Source organism: Zymoseptoria tritici, chromosome 3 (assembly GCF_000219625.1).
Source record: "Zymoseptoria tritici IPO323 chromosome 3, whole genome shotgun sequence".
Classification (NCBI taxonomy): Eukaryota; Fungi; Ascomycota; class Dothideomycetes; order Mycosphaerellales; family Mycosphaerellaceae; genus Zymoseptoria; species Zymoseptoria tritici.
Genome location: NC_018216.1, coordinates 1,868,310 through 1,883,933, shown reverse-complemented (window position 1 = coordinate 1,883,933; position 15,624 = coordinate 1,868,310). Strand labels below are relative to the sequence as shown.

Sequence of the window (15,624 nt, the reverse complement as noted above, 5' to 3'; positions counted from 1 at the left end):
TCTGATCGAGAAGCCGCCGATGATGGCACAGGCTTCCTCTGTCGCACAGGTATCGCAGCCCTAGCATTTGCTGTCGCATCTGGGTGTGACCTGTTGTCACTGCTGGCAGTATCCACCATTGGCGGTACTTGAGGGAGTCCGCGAAATAGAGGGTGTACATGGAGAAGCACAGGAGCTACATCACTCGATGGAGCTCGACCAATGTGCGGCGGTGCAGATCTGGGCGGCTTCGGAAATCCCAGCGAGGATGAATCATCCTCCTGGCGGGAGCTAGAGACAGGTCGGGTGATCTCCACGACGGGAGCATCCTCTTGCTCTTTCCAATGATCCAGGCTCGGTAGTGGCGGAAGTTCTCTGTTGAGGTCAACGGGTGGTTTTGCAGGCAAGGAGTCCGGAGCAGCTGGTTCACTACGCGAGTTCGATTCTCTGTTCCGACTGTCTTCACGGCCCTGTCGACTGCTACTCCTGCTGCTCCGTCTCAAGCCGGCCCATCTTCCCCTCGGGCGCTCCTCGGTCTCTGCTGTGGGAGACTGGCCACTTCGATGGGGAATCGCCGTCGTAAGGTCGGGGACTGAACGATGAAAACCGCGATCAAGATCAGCGCCGTCATTTGCGGGTCCCACCGATGCTCTTGAGCTGCTCGGTCGTAGATACTGCTTAACATCTCTTGCGACACTGGAAGCTCTCCGTCCCATCCGCCTTCCCAGATCCGGCAGATCATTGTACCTCGACCTTAGTTCTGATGCCACCGTTCCAGCTCGGCTGGCTGAGCGTCCATTGGCACCGCTCCTGCTTTCTGATCGGAATGTCGACCCGTTCCGTCGATTATGCCTTGATCCAGGAACGGCATGGTCTGGTTGGTTCGACTGCGTGCTGTCAACCGTGGGTAGTCTCAGTATGGAACGTGGGCGTGCACGACTGCTGCATTGATGCAGCTGCAGATTCTCAAGAGCCAGCTCATCCGCGTAGTATATCTCGCCAGATGGTATATACGTCGCCCTGCAAAGAGCATCGTCGCTCTCGTTTCGTCCAGTGGTTTTGTCAGACGCAGCCCTTCTATGCTTCCGGAACTCCTGACGAAGCATGTCTCCACTTACTGCATCAGTGTCCGGTACACTGCCTACGTCGTGAACAGTGTTGATAGCCTGAGACGATGCGCTCTTGGATCGAGCTGGCGTATTCGCTAGAGATGTCATGCCCGTGGAAGCAGACCGTGGATAAGAATCGGTGTGAGGCGTTGATCCGGCAGTCCTTCCCGTTCGTCCTGTGCGTGCTGTACATGATGAATCTGATCTTGCCATGGCTTTCTGCCGCTCCATCGGATCCGTTCTCGTAGACGCAAGATTGGTAGCAGCTGACGCAGAGCGTACGTGCTGGCGAGACGATGCCCGTCTCGGAATATGGAGAGCTGTGACAGTCCGTAGTGGCTCAACCTGCATCAACTCATCCGCACGAGACTGTGCAGTCTGAGTTGTGGTATCTTCAGCTTCCAGGTGCTGGGTCACCAGCTGCGGATTGTGTTGTATTGTGGCTGGCTCTGGCTTTCCGTTCCCTGTCGGCGCAGAAAGTAGGCCATTGATCGAGTTCATGGACCGCGAACTCTTACTCCTCTGTGGGATCTCGGGTCTAGGTTTGACATATCTTTGCTTAATCACAGCCGGGTCCAGCGCAGGTCTCGATGAAGCGGTCTCCCATCGTTCGTGCGAAGGCTTGGGATGCGTCACCACATAACTGCAAGCCGCGACCAACTCGGAATTGAGGTCTCTCGGCAGTGGTGGACGCACACTTTTCGGTGTTGGCGGTTGCGAGTCGAGATCCTGCGCGGATGGTTCACGCACCGTTCGGTTCGAGTCGCCATCCGTTCGCAGAGCGTTGACAAACTTCGGCAGCTCGATGCCCGGAAGTGTAAATTTGCGTTTCATGGCTGCGGGTGACGGCGTCGGCGGCGAGGAGTTGGTGGTGCGCTGTGAAGAGAAGCACTCGGCGGCGGTCCGTGGGAACGAGGAAAAGGATCGCAGTGGCGGTGAGAGCGCGGTGGAAGTAACATTTGCAGTTTCAAGGCTCCGTGTTGTGGACAAGCAGCATCAAGGCATGCGAGGTGTTGGTGACATGTGGTGCGCCAGATGGAAAGCAGATGAAAGAGGTGAAACAGTAGCGTCCTGGAGGGATGCTGGACTGTACGCTCAAGGCGGATTCAGACTGTGGTGCAATCGGAAGCAAGTCGCATCGGTGCAAGGTCGGGAGTTCCAGAGAGAGAGAGAGAGAGAGATGGGGAAAACGCCGTCTCGTCGTCCAACAAGTCCAAGCTCACAAAGTCGCAGGGCATGCAATGGATCCCAACCCACTTCGGTGCATCAAACGTGTGAGGGGCACGGCCGCACGGGCATGGGCAAGGCCTTGTCTTTTTGATGTTCCAATTTCTAGAGAAGCAAGAGTGGTCACACGGGTGAGACCATGTTGTTATAATAAATGAAAGGAGAGCCACTCTACTGCTGCGGACCAAACTATACGAGATGTCGAATAGCAAATAGCAATGAAGTCCCCCTAGATCCGAACCTTCTCTTCCTAGCGAAAACCTTCACCTGTTTGATGTCCATATTCACGGCAGCACTGCACTGCACTGCCTTCTCTAACCTCGTTTTCTGCTTCGGCTGTCAATCCAGAGACGGCTCCGTGAAGAGCAATCCTTGCTTGAGGGTGGACACTGCTAGAGCCTAAGACACATGCCGGCAGCAACAATGACGCTGTTCTCCCCCATGTTTGCTGCGGTAAACGTGGCATCAAGACTGGGGACCCTGAACTCGTTCATCAGTTCCCCTGCAATCCGGTCCGAGGGTCGAGTCATGGGTCGACAACACCTCTGTCTTGTGAAGATGACGGCCCCTATGAACCTGACCTTTGCTTGCTACGAAACACTTCGAGGCAGCCCTTTCACGACGCCTCCACACTCTACTGACATCGACACTGATGAGCAGAAGTGGACCGCAGGGTCAGAGTGAGACGGCACAGACATTCCCAGCCCGACGGCACTCTCTTCCATGTTCCGTGTCACCTCGCTGGCAATGCATGATGCTGGACTATGCATGGCATCTCACATGCTGCTCGAGTGATCTGCGCCTCTCCGGCATTACCGTGCCAGGTTTGTGGCCGCAGACCAAGTCGAGCAACGTGTGAGAGAAACACTCCGTACACGGTGTTGTTCACTTCCATTCCGGCCTTGCCCTTCGACAGCTTTTGAATATACTGACGCTTTGAAAGACGCTGTGCTCCTCTCCCATCGGGTGCAGCGTGGCACTGTGACACCGATGATCAACGGACCATGCCTTATCGGCCCGCTCGATCAAGCATTGTACCGCAAGGCCCGCACGTGAGCGATCGGCGACCGCATATGGTCAAGGCCTGGTGGGGCAAGGGAGACTGGAACAACATGCTCCTCTTGGGACGAGGCTTACGGTAGGTCTCTCGATCAGTCCTTCTGGCGAAACTGCTCCTGTAAATGTCATCATGTCATGTCTGAGCTAGAAACGGTACGTCAAGGTCGAGCCTCGCCCGCGGCAACGGCGGCGTGACCGACCTTCACACGCTTCTTCTCAATCTCCAATTGCTCCTTCAGCTCCTCCTTCAGCGTCTTCTTCGCCTCCCATCCCAGCACCACCTTGGCCCTCTCCGCTTTCCCACGAGTATTCGCACCCCAGAGCAGACCCGCCGCGTTGGCCATCTTCTTCCCTTCTTCCACCGTGATGCCCTTGACCACAGCCTCCTCCACTAATCCCATCTCCTTCGCCTGGTCCGCGATCATCTGCGACACGTCTGCCCACACAAACTCCTCATTCTCACAGAAGTAATATCCCTCCTTACCCCACGTCGCCGGCTTACCATTCCAATCAGCCGTCTCTCCACCCGCCGCGGCCTTCTCCACCAGCAGCAAGTACAGCGCCGACAAGTCGTGAACATGCACAAAGTTCCACCACGCCTGTCCAGCATTGATCTTCGGCGTGAACCCATTCTTGATCGTCGCAGCGCAGAGCTCGGGGATCTGGACGGAACGCTGATTGTCCGGACCACGACCCGCGCCATAGATGCACGGCGGACAGACAATAGCTGTGCGAACGCTCTTCGTCTCTTCTGCAGCGCGTAGAACAATCTGATCGGCGAAAACGTGAGGCGCGTCCGGCGGCATGGAGGTCACTTCGTGCACGCCGTCGAGGTCGTTGTAGACTTTGTCCGAGAGAGCTTCGCCGAACCGCTGATTGCGGATGTCTTCGAAGGTCATCAAGCCGGCGCCACTGTTTTGAATCAAATAGCCCGGTGCGGAAGAGTGTTTCTTGGAAAGACCACGGATGATCGCATTGAGGCATGCTTCATGATCGGCGCTGGCCCAGTCTGGATCGAAAATGTAAGCTAAGGTAACTTCAGAAATGTGTGCATACTCACTGCAGACAATGTGCGCCGCTGCACTCTCCTTCTCAATCAAGTCCTCGCTGTCCAGGTCGCCGTAGACCAACCTCACTTTTGCGAAATGCGAAGCAACGGCCGCGCCTTTGTCCGTGTTCCGGACGAGAGCCGTGATTTCATACTCGGGATGAGCTGTGAGAATGGCATACAGTGCGTCGCCACCGATGTAGCCTGTCACCCCCGTGACGAACAGCTTGGTCGCCATGATGTTTGATGAAGCAGTGCGGTTGATGGAAGTGGCTTGAAGATGGCTTTATTAGGCAGCTGCGTTTAGACTTTCCACTGACGGCATCGACCAATCAAGTTTTGGTGTACCACTTGATGTCTGTCATGTCATCTATGCAGCTCTGGGATTAAAACATGAACTACATTCACTCGCGAGGGAAGAGTAGCGCAGGGGCTCATCGTATCTTTGACAGGACGGCTAGACTATGTACCCGAGGCGCTCTCTGCTGAAGGATCCGTCGTCTCAATCGACGACGCTGTCTCGTCCGCGGAGATAAAAGACGCCGCAGTTGAGACTGAACTACTCTTGCTCCTTGACCCGGTTCCTTTGCCATTGGCCGAAGTGCACGGACCGATGACAGTAGTACGTTTATCATCCCTTCCGACTGAGGACGACGAGTCTGTAGCTTCTTGAGCTTCGGCAGCAGCAAATGCCAGGAGTTCATCTGGAAGGACCTCATCAGTCGCTTTATGCTCGGTATCGACTGTTGGAAGCTCCATCCGACGAGTAGATGGCCCAATGACAGTCTGTCTTTTGCTCGCATCGGGGTCCCACGAATCCGAAACGTCGAAGCCGAGAGGCGGATCATCGGCCGGCTCGCCTGGTTGATCATCTTGAGATGGAGGACGATAGGCCGCGGTCGCGAACGCAGCGGCGGCTTCGGCATCTTCCCTAAAGACGCGCGACTCCTCCGATGTCATGGAGGCATTATCGTCCTCCTCACTATAGTGGCCGGCGCTCGGCGCGGCGGAGCTCACACTCACCATACGCCGCATTTCATTTTGATCAGCCCGTTGGCTCTCGATCAGTTCGTCTTCTCGTAGTTGTGCTTGCTGGTCGGGGTTCTGCGCGCCGTACTGTTCTCTCCGAACGCGCATCCGCTCCCAGTCGCCACCAAATTGCACGACTGACGCCTGTTTTCCGTGCAAGATGAATCGTGGTTTCTCGCGCGCAAGGCCTGGCGTGCCTTCCTCCAAGTCTTGATCATCCAGTCCACCAGATCGAACGGTGCTTTCACTGTCCTTGTTACGACGGTGCTTGTGACCCGAGCTGTGATGATCGCGAAGAGTTTTATGGAGACTCCTGCGCACGCCTTTTTGCCGGGTCTCAGGCGTTGTGCCGCCGACTTGACCTTCCAAGGTCTTTGATGAATCATCTTCTGGTCTCATAGTCGTTCTTGCCAACATCTCTAGCTGTCTCTCATCCCAGCTCGGTGTCTCGTGGCTATCAGCAGTCTGAATCCGTGCAATGGACCCTGTACGCTGAGGCAGAATCACACTTGAAGTTGATGATGAGTGCGCAAGGCTATGAGCGCCAAGCGGAGGTGACGAAGAAAGAAGCGTGCTGGTCACGGATGTTCGGTGCTGACGCACCGACGAATCCAGATCCAAATTCAAAGGCGGCAGACGCCAAGCTTCTTCATCCTGCACAGTTGGCAGAGTTTCCGATGGTGTTCGGAAGACATCGCCAGTCATGAAGCCATCGGATGGTCGCCGACCCGCCGTGATTGGACTTCGCGGTGGGCTTTTCCCTCCAGCCGCCCTCGATGAACTTAGTCGCGCGAGCATATTCGGCTTCTCCTTGCGAGCGGACTCGGGCTCCGCAGGCTTTCGATCCCGCGTGAGCTTCTCCAACTCGCTCGCACTAAGTCCGTCCAGCCTGACGTCCATCGCCAAAATATCCCGATGACATTTCAACCGCCAGACGTCCCTCCTCGCCCAATGAAGGCTGACGTCCTTCTTTGCAGCGGCGTGCACCACGTCTTCTCTTGACCGTTGCGAGATGGGTGCCAACAACAGTAGATGGCGAGCATTGCGAAGAGAGCCTTCCAGCCGTCTGTTAGCATCTGCGACCTCTTGCTCAATCTCTCCTATCTTCTGCACCATGATCTGACGCCGCGCTGCCATGACTTGCTTCTGTAGTTGCGGGCTGATTCCGCGGTTTCGCAAGCTAGACTCGCCCATTGCTGTCCGTATCGATTTGTTGGCGTTCGTCGAGTCCAGTTGCATGACCTCCTTCGCCCGTTGGTCTTCCTCGTTCCCACCCACCATACCTCTGATTCTTACACCAGCTGCACGAAAGGCAGCGGCGTAGTTGATCAATCCCAGCCACTCGTTGAGCTCACTCTCGTTATCCGCCAAAAGGACTTCCTCAATCCCGCCCGGCCTAACGAAAACAAAAGCATTCTTGTGTCGGTTGTAGGTGCTGTCCACCAATGCAACAGCGTCGTCTGTCTTGATCAAAGCATCGTATTTGAATTCCTGGATGGGAGGCTTGAATGTGACGGGAGTCCGAGCATGTCCTGGCTTTTGGTGGCTCATGAATTGGTGTACCAGGCTTTTCGTCCAGTGGGGGTTCTTGAACAAGTAGAGTTGCGAACCGGTAAGGATGGCTCCCCACTCCTGCCATGGACTCCGCGTCTTCTTCCGCTTCGCAGCTTTGCGCCACAGCGTTCCGACCTTGGTGACTTTCAAGTCTACAATGCCTTGCTGCGAATCGACGGGATTCGGATCGCCGTTGAGGACCTGATTCTCGTAAGCGGCAGGTCGAGACCTCGCAGAGATGATCTGCAGGACGCCGGTATGGGTGAATGCTCGCTGGAGATACTGCGGGTCGAGGTCGCCTTGGCCGCCTCGATAGTCATACGGATCGTCCATCATGATGCTATCCTTGATCGGAGGCCGCAAAGTATCGAGCTTCTGCTCGACAAGTAGATTGTATGGATCGACAGGACCCGAAGGCTTTTTAACGGTGGCGTCTGAGCCTGGAATCGCTGCTTTCAATTTCCCACCTGCAGATTTGGCTTTGAAGGGCATGACCCTTTCTCCGTTAAGATCGACATCCTCATCGAAGTGCACAAAAGGCGTGTAGCAGATATTGTCGTAGAAGCAGCCAAGAATCTCTGGATCAAGGCCCTGCCCAGAGGTATTTTTGATGTAATCCTGCTTTTGCATTTTCCTCTTGTTATTTTTGTTGAAGGCATCGGTGTGCAACATCATGATCGAGAAAGCAATGATATACGCTGCGTCTGCGTTGGCGAATATGCCGGGATTGCACTCATGGTATCGGTCGGCAAAGGCCTGAACAACGCGATCAACCTGCTGTGTTTCTTTGGGCAGCTCGGCTTCCAGCAGGAATTTCCTCAGAGACATGTCTATGGGCTCTCCGAAAAATGGAAAGCGGCGAGTGTAGCTTCGAAGTACAGCTTGCGCGAAGGGGTCCGCTGACTTGGACAGTATGCCCGCAATGACGCTTCTTGCCACGGCTGATTCGAGGCGCTCCAAGTACTTACCAGGGGTATCGCCCTCCTCTCTCTCCGGAATTACGAGTGTCTCACGACTGATGGCAAATGAATTTGCATGACTTCTAAGTCCCGGCGACCCATTCCGCGAGTGAGGCTCGGAGCTTTGACGAAATCTTGACAGGCTGAGCAGACCACCAAGACTCGATCTGCCCGCAGTCGATGTAGATGTTCTCGGTGGCGGAGTCTCAACCTCATGCGAACTGCGCGCAAGGGAGCTGTGTGTAGAAGACCTATTTCTCAAACTCAGTCGCATTGGCGGATGAAGAGGAGAGGAGGCGCCAGATCCGAAAGATCGCTGAGAGTCGTTCCGAAAGAGGTTGCCGTGGTTTCCGGCGAAAGTTAAAGCACTCTTTGATTGACCTCCACGCGGAGAGGGCAACGTGTTTGCGCGCTGCTTTGTTGGGCTTGTATCAGCGGATTGGCTCGTGAGCAAGTCATTGGATGTTGTCCGTCGCTCAGTGTCGGGAGTCTCGCGTGCATTGACCGCGAAGGATTGCGCAGATGCGCGGGGAGTAGAAGGGCTCTGCGAGTCGTGGTCCTGGTCTTCATTGGGAGGCGGAAGGGTCACGGGTAGTGGAAACAGAGGTGCCTGCTTCTTGTTACGCCGCGGCAGCTTGAAAAACGTCGTGTGCGTGGAGACTGTATGTGTCGTCGTGGTCGTCGAGCCGTATATAGGACCGCTGCCGGAGCTGCCGTTGCTACCGTCCGATCTGGACGATTCAGAGTTCCGTGACGGGTTTGCAAATTGTGGCACTGGTAGGGCAAGAGCAGAGCTGTCCACATCCCCATATGAGGGCGGCGCGGATCCTCCTAGGATGCCACTGCCATTCTCCTTGTGCAATGTCGACAGTCGCTGCAAGTCCTCCAAGCCGCTGCTCTTTCCTCGTCGCCATTTCGACGTTGTGACCCTCTTTTCCGTCCTCTGACCGTCTGTCGACTGTCGCACCTCTTGCACTGATGAACGTCTTCCGCGCGAAGTTGCTCTTCTAAACATTGACGGCTTCTGTTGTCGCTCTTCCTCCCGCACCGTATCGGCCATCCCGAGGTTGTCCGTGGTAGGAGCGGTTTTGACAATGGTAGGAAGAGGCTCGGTCGGTATAGCCGGCACTGGCGGTCGTTCCGCATTTAGTCTCGCGCGCGTCGAGAGCTGGGATTCTGAGAAATTACGGAATCGCATCATACTGAACCGCTTCGTCGAGCGTGCAGACTCCTTGTCCGTTGATTCGGGAGCTATGTCATCGGGCCGCAGCTCGTGGCTCAGACGGGAAGGTGAAGGTTGGCCACGGTAGGCATCGTAAGAGCTGACAGGGCGCTGCTTGGAGGTGACTGGCGCCAGGGTGATTCCATCCTTACGATGTTGGTCCTTGAGCCCATGTGCACTGCTGCGTCGTTTAACGAGTGGCATGTCCGGCATGCGGATAGGAGGATCCGCAGGGCATTGGGAGAGCCGGACGAAGTTGGAATGTTCTTGCGGAGGTGTCTATTCAAGCATATCGTAGAGTCGAGGGACGCTGGAGGAATGGAGTGTGAATGCCACGGCCACGGACCAGGTGGTTGGGTGCCGGGGCGCGGATCGCTGGAATTTAGGTAGGGCTGAACGAGGCCTGATGGACTTTCAGATTGCACTTGCTGCTGTTTGTCGGTGTGTACGTGCTTTATTGAGAACAAGCAGTCACAAGAAGATAATCAGAGCGAGTCGGGTGAGAAGTGTAAGCCGCACCAAATCTTCAAACGATGCAGTGAGAGACACGTGTAAAGGATGTGCTACAGCCCCAAAGCCGAATTTGGCTCTTGCTAATACTTGGACACCTGCACCATCATCCCTTTGCCTGAGACAATGCGTTCAGACTACAATGTAGCACGACACCGTACTTTGATCATTGCTGACTGACCGCAACTACTGAAGAATCGGCCTACGCGCGTTTATGTTGGTCAAACTGGGCTTTGGTCGCGACCCCTGTCTGTACAGCTCCAGACTCCAACTTCCTAGCTGGGAAAGTCTTCGACTGTGCGCTAGGAACTCCCCGCCTTTCGAAACCGAGTCAATTGCATCGACATTGACAACAATCGAATATGGACCTCGACGTTTGGCTCCATCGAAATCGCTTGCAGACTACTCATCCAACAAGCTGTCCGAGCACGTCCTTCCAGCGAAGTCTGCCAACGCGTCGCCTCGGTTTCTCCAGCGATGAATGTCATCCACTTTCTTAGGTGAGTGGCATGTCAAATGTCCGCAGTCCGAGTGGCATGTGGTGTATTCGTGTGGGCGCGCCTCACAAGCTGTGCTTGTCCGATTGCGCTGCCCGTGACCACCTGGCCTGAGTTCAATGTTCGACCGCTTGGAGGGCAGTGTCAAATGTAATTGAGTTGCCCTTGCTGCATGTTCGCCATGGCATCGTTGGTGCTCAATGGATCGTGGAGGATGAAATGGAGGGATCGCAGGATGAGATTCATGCACAAACGTTCATCATCTCAGCAGTGGTGCGAGAGTGGGTTGCAGCGTGTTGGCTATTGTAGGAGGGCTGGCAAAACTCGTCTAGCGAGGAGATTACGCAATCGCGCACATGCCTCAACACTGTCATCGCTGTGTCGTATCGAAATTTGACCGTAAGTAGACTCGGGATCATGGCAGCCGACAAGTACCCAGAGGTTTGTGGTCGAGGTAATGTTGATGTAGGGTGGTGTACCCGTACCAAGGCAGGTACAGACGAGAGATTATAGAACTACCCCACATCTTCATCTTGAGATCGCCGACGCCAGAACATTGTCGACCAGGCAGCTGGATTTATCTTTATTCACACTCACTTGCGCGAGATCGCACGACTGTCGCAAACCGGGCAACGATTCTTTTTACTCACGATGAGGACGGCATTCCTCACATTGCCGGCGCTGCTGTGCTCGCTCGTTGCTGCAACTCCGCATTATCCTCAACACACTCTCCAAACTGAAGAGGCATATCCGTCACCAACGATCCCATCACGATGGCGCAGCCTCTCGAACCATCTCTTGGAGTCCCTCCTTGGCTTCAGTGGCGTAAGGCAAGACCGTGCGAAGAGCGATGCCTCGCATCGACAAATACCTCCCGCCCAGACGTTCGCGCAATACGGAGAGGATCTGGTCTTGCGCTTCAACATCAGCACAGCGGAGGAATCAAAGAGCTTAGTAGAAGTGGCGGATACTCTGATATTGGACGTCTGGGAATTTTCGCATGATTGGATTGATATCCGCATGCACAAGGATACAGTCCCGCTGGTGCTCGGACTGCTACCTGAATCGCTTCAACGAGCGCATACACCATTGTTGCGTGAGGAGGCATTGGCCAGAGCTATCCATGAGAACTATCAGAGACATCAACCGAGACCATTCCAATCCGCAGCGCCAACGGTCAGACGTCCGTTCAGCTTGGCTCTGGACCAAACGACATCGGGGGGAGAAGCCAACATCTTCTTTGCCGACTACCAGCCCTTCAATGTCATCGAACCTTGGCTACGCCTTCTCGCCTCCCTCTTCACCACTCACGTGCGGCACGTCAACATCGGACTCTCCTACGAAGGACGCAACATCCCTGCTCTCCGTGTTGGAGTCCACCCCACGAACTCCGAAGATCCAAACCCACCGAAGCGCAAGACGATCCTCGTGACAGGCAGCCTCCACGCGCGCGAATGGATCGGCACCGCGACAGTCAACTACATCGCCTATTCCCTCATCACCGGCTACGGCAAACAACCTACCATCACCAACCTCCTCGAAAAGTTCGACTTCGTCTTTATCCCAACCATCAATCCAGACGGCTACGTCTACACGTGGGAAACCGATCGCCTCTGGCGGAAGAACCGACAACAAACCGGCGTCCGCTTCTGCCAGGGCATCGATCTCGACCGCGCCTTCGGCGTCGAATGGACCGCAACAGACAACCCCTGCAGCGAATCTTACTCGGGCGAAGAAGCCTTTGAAGCGACCGAGTCCAAAGCGCTGGCCAACTGGGCCAAGAACGAGACCGCCAACAACAACGTCGAATTCGTCGGTTTCCTGGACCTGCACTCCTACTCGCAGCAGATCCTCTACCCCTACAGCTACTCCTGCACCGACACGCCACCCGGTCTCGAGAATCTCGAAGAACTCGCCGCAGGACTCAGCAAAGCCATTCGCATGACGCATGGCCACAATTATGAAGTCATGCCCGCGTGCGAGGGTAACGTCGCCATGAGCGCCGGCGGCACGAAACAGCACATCCTTCCTCGCATGGAGACCTCGGGCGGATCGGCGCTCGACTTTTTCTATCGCGAGGTGGGCGTCAAGTATGCCTATCAGATGAAGTTGAGGGATCGTGGGACGTATGGATTCTTGCTGCCCAAGGAGAATATCGTGCCGACGGGCAAGGAGATTTTCAATGCGGTGATGTACTTTGGGGAGTTTTTGAGTGCGCAGTATGATGTTGCTGGGAGTGATGATGTGAAGGTGGGTGAGGAGGGAAAGGTGGAGGAGCAGGGAGATACTGCGCGAGAGGATGACACAGACGACGAGTGGTGGGTCAAAATTGAAGATGTGATTGAGCCGGAGCCGGAGCCCGAGGAAGAAGCAGATTGGAATCCTGATCTCAAGCGGCGGCGGAGACGATAGTGGGACTGGCTTCTGATCGTTACGTTTGAGCTTGTTAGAATAGTCTTTACCAGTCTTTGAACAAGCACTCGGTCTCACCTCCACGTGAAAGGCGTCACAACATCGTTGTAGGGTCTTGACTGGTTCCAGAGCTTGTGGAAGCTTGCAAGGCCTTGGCGATGTTTGTTGGAACTAGCGCATCCGTGTGAAGTTGTTGTCGGCGACCGCCCGAGTTTCATATTCTGGCAGCTCTTACACTCGATGCCGCATATCGCTGCCGACGTCATGCAAGTACACGTAAGGTGGATGGAACACTGCTGAGTCTCATCAAGATTGCTTTTTCCTTCCACAAGGCTTGAGAAAAACCTTGGACATATCTGCTACTGCCTGCCTAGCTAGAGTCGACTCGAGTTGAGTCGTGAGAGAACCAAAGAGACAAGAGCTTGAAATCGGGGTAAGGGGTCGTCGGGAATCGTTGTCGCGCCGCCGTATTCTGAGGTTCGACAGCCCTTTCTCGCAGGTGTATCATCGTTACTTCGCACTTTCTTCGTGATCGGGGCTGAGAATGCCAAGCCATGTCATAGTCGCCGATCGTGTTGGCTGCGTGTAGACGCTGCATCGTTGCGGCGGACTTTCTACTTCTGCATCATCAATTGGACGAACTCGTTGTCTGTGAAAGTGTCAGTGGTGTTCTGATCGCGCAACATGCCAGCAGAGCCATCTCTTACAGTCAATCCTGCCATCACCGTCCTGGTCGGCCTCGCGAATCATCTCATCGACCTCGTCGTCGGTCAACTTCTCGCCAATGCTGGTCATGACGTGTCGGAGCTCGGCCGAGGAGATGAAACCGTTGTTGTCGCGGTCAAAGACCTTGAAGGCCTCGCGGATCTCCTCCTCCGAGTCGGTGTCCTTCATCTTGCGCGCCATCATGGTCAGGAACTCGGGAAAGTCGATGGTGCCGTTGTTGTCGGCGTCGACCTCGTTGATCATGTCCTGCAGCTCGGACTCGCTGGGGTTCTGGCCGAGGGAGCGCATGACGGTGCCCAACTCTTTAGTGGTGATTTGGCCTTGGGCGCAGTGTTAGTCGCGCGGATTGAATTCGATGTGAGTTCTGTGAGAGCATACCATCGCCGTCCTTGTCCTGTTTGAGAAAGCTGGTCAGCCCTGCGAAAGGTGGGGTGAAGGAGAAGGGGTGCGGTGTAGAACTTACAAAGAGGGAGAAGGCTTCCTTGAACTCGGACACTTGCTCCTCGGTCAGTGAGTCGGCCTAGTGTTGCCACCATGTCAGCCTTGTCGCAATGGCAGCTGGTCGGCGGCTGCAAGAAGTTGTCCTCGTGAATGAGACAGCACCACCAGGCGGCGGGGTATTGTGCCATTGTTTTCGACACTGGAATGTCGCTTACCATGATTGTGTGTGAGAAGAAGGTCTTAGTGGTATCGAGGTGGTTCTTTGTCGTTCGTAGGGTTGGTCGTAGGTGTTGTTCAAGTGCGTGGTGGTGGTTGTTTGAGAAGAAGAAGAAGAGAGTGTCGAGTTGAGTTGAGTTGAGGGTTTGTGTGATGAGAGCTGCCGACACAACGCAACAGGCCTGCACCCTGAAAAGGCCCCGACCACGCGCTAGGCAGACTGGCGGCATGCCGAAGCCGATGGTCTCAATGTGAAGCTACGGTACGTACCTGACGAAGCACATGTCAACCTGTGAATGAAGCAGCGGTGATTTTTGGATTACTCGACCGTCTTCTTGCTACGTCGAAGTCTTGACTTATCAGCACGCACAATACTTCAGGATCCTCAAAGAACGCCAGGACTGGAGACGACGTGGCTTCGACAGCTCTGAGCAATCTCACTTGACACCTTCACATGCTCGAATTACTGCGGACTTCACGCCGATAGCGAGTCCTCAATCATGAGAGGGACTTTCCGGCCAACAGCTTTCTACAATGTCGATTAGTGCCGGCGGCGCATTTCGGGACCGCACAAATCTGTGAGCACCGCGTTTCGCAACAACAAGTACCCTGCTGACCTGCTGCAGCTTCATCAGCTATCGCCATTCGTACGCCCACGACACAGCCAAACGGACGCGATTCACCGGACCCAGCAGTGGACGATTCAACGACGATGTGGGAGATTCGGAGCGTGAAGGACTTATGTCCAATTTGGGAGGTGATGGAGACGCTGTGATCGAGATGGATGTGCTGCCTCCGCGCTGGCTGGACCTACAAGACGAAGTCACGCAGCATCTCGCAAATGTCACAAGCAAGATGAAGAGGCTGGATCAAATGCATGCGAAGCACGTCTTGCCCGGATTCGACGATGAGAGCGTGAAGGCAAAGGAAGAGAGGGAAATTGAAGCACTCACGCGAGACATCACAAAAGATTTCACAAGCTGTCAGAAGGCTATCAAGGGGATTGACAGGATGGTTCAAGAGCAACAACAGCACTCCAGTGGCGCTGTGTCGAATTCGGAGCTCACCATGGCCAAAAATTTGAAGATGTCCCTGGCCTCGCGAGTGGGGGATGTCAGCACGTTGTTCCGCAAGAAGCAGTCCGCCTACTTGAAGAAGCTGAGATCGCTGGGTGGTATGGGCGGGGCGAGTAGCCCTTTCGATCGATCAAATACTCCGACGGCGCAAAATCCGTACACGGATCCAGCGATGATGGAGTCCGAGACGGATCGCTCTTCTGCGCAGTCAACTCTGCTGCAGACAGCCCAGGTACGACGCCGTACAGGAGTTTTGGATTCGGCCATCGAGCAAAGGGAGCGAGAGATCGAAAGGATTGCGCAAGGTGTAATTGATCTGTCGAATTTGTTCCAGGATCTACAAACTATGGTCATTGATCAAGGGACCGTGCTGGATCGAATCGATTACAACGTCGAACGAACCGCGGAGCATGTCAAGGAGGCCGACAAGGAGCTCAAGGTAGCAACAGGCTATCAAAGGCGGAGTGTCAAGCGAAAAGCGATCTTGCTATTGATCTTGATCGTGGTTGGCATGTTCATCTTGCTATTGATCAAGCCAAAGCGCGGCAGCCAACCTCCTC

The 15,624-nt window shown here is 55.0% G+C and overlaps 5 protein-coding genes across 5 annotated transcripts; 2 read left to right on the top strand and 3 right to left on the bottom strand.

Annotated features, from left to right (window-relative positions):
• Positions 1-3,532: 3,532 nt before the first annotated feature.
• On the bottom strand, positions 3,533-4,660 carry MYCGRDRAFT_69901 (uncharacterized protein; the record flags this gene model as incomplete). Its single annotated transcript, XM_003853812.1, has 2 exons — positions 3,533-4,383; positions 4,435-4,660. The coding sequence occupies 2 exons, from the start codon at positions 4,658-4,660 to the stop codon at positions 3,533-3,535; spliced, it is 1,077 nt and encodes a 358-aa protein (XP_003853860.1).
• An 896-nt stretch (positions 4,661-5,556) lies between these two features.
• MYCGRDRAFT_38117 (uncharacterized protein) lies at positions 5,557-9,390 on the bottom strand (the record flags this gene model as incomplete). The annotated part of the gene is made up of 2 exons (XM_003853811.1): positions 5,557-8,439; positions 8,554-9,390. Coding segments are annotated over 2 exons (3,720 nt in total), but the record flags the coding sequence as incomplete, so codon positions are not given.
• A 1,419-nt stretch (positions 9,391-10,809) lies between these two features.
• MYCGRDRAFT_69894 (uncharacterized protein) lies at positions 10,810-12,605 on the top strand (the record flags this gene model as incomplete). The annotated part of the gene is made up of 1 exon (XM_003854351.1): positions 10,810-12,605. The coding sequence occupies one exon, from the start codon at positions 10,845-10,847 to the stop codon at positions 12,603-12,605; it is 1,761 nt and encodes a 586-aa protein (XP_003854399.1).
• A 338-nt stretch (positions 12,606-12,943) lies between these two features.
• Positions 12,944-14,072, bottom strand: MYCGRDRAFT_99564 (calcium ion binding, calmodulin; the record flags this gene model as incomplete). Its single annotated transcript, XM_003853810.1, has 5 exons — positions 12,944-13,254; positions 13,313-13,651; positions 13,710-13,725; positions 13,795-13,851; positions 13,988-14,072. 5 exons carry the CDS (start codon positions 13,988-13,990, stop codon positions 13,220-13,222), a joined length of 450 nt encoding a protein of 149 aa, XP_003853858.1.
• Positions 14,073-14,615: 543 nt separating this feature from the next.
• Positions 14,616-15,599, top strand: MYCGRDRAFT_25234 (uncharacterized protein; the record flags this gene model as incomplete). The annotated part of the gene is made up of 1 exon (XM_003854352.1): positions 14,616-15,599. A coding segment is annotated over one exon (984 nt), but the record flags the coding sequence as incomplete, so codon positions are not given.
• Between the last annotated feature and the right edge of the window lie 25 nt (positions 15,600-15,624).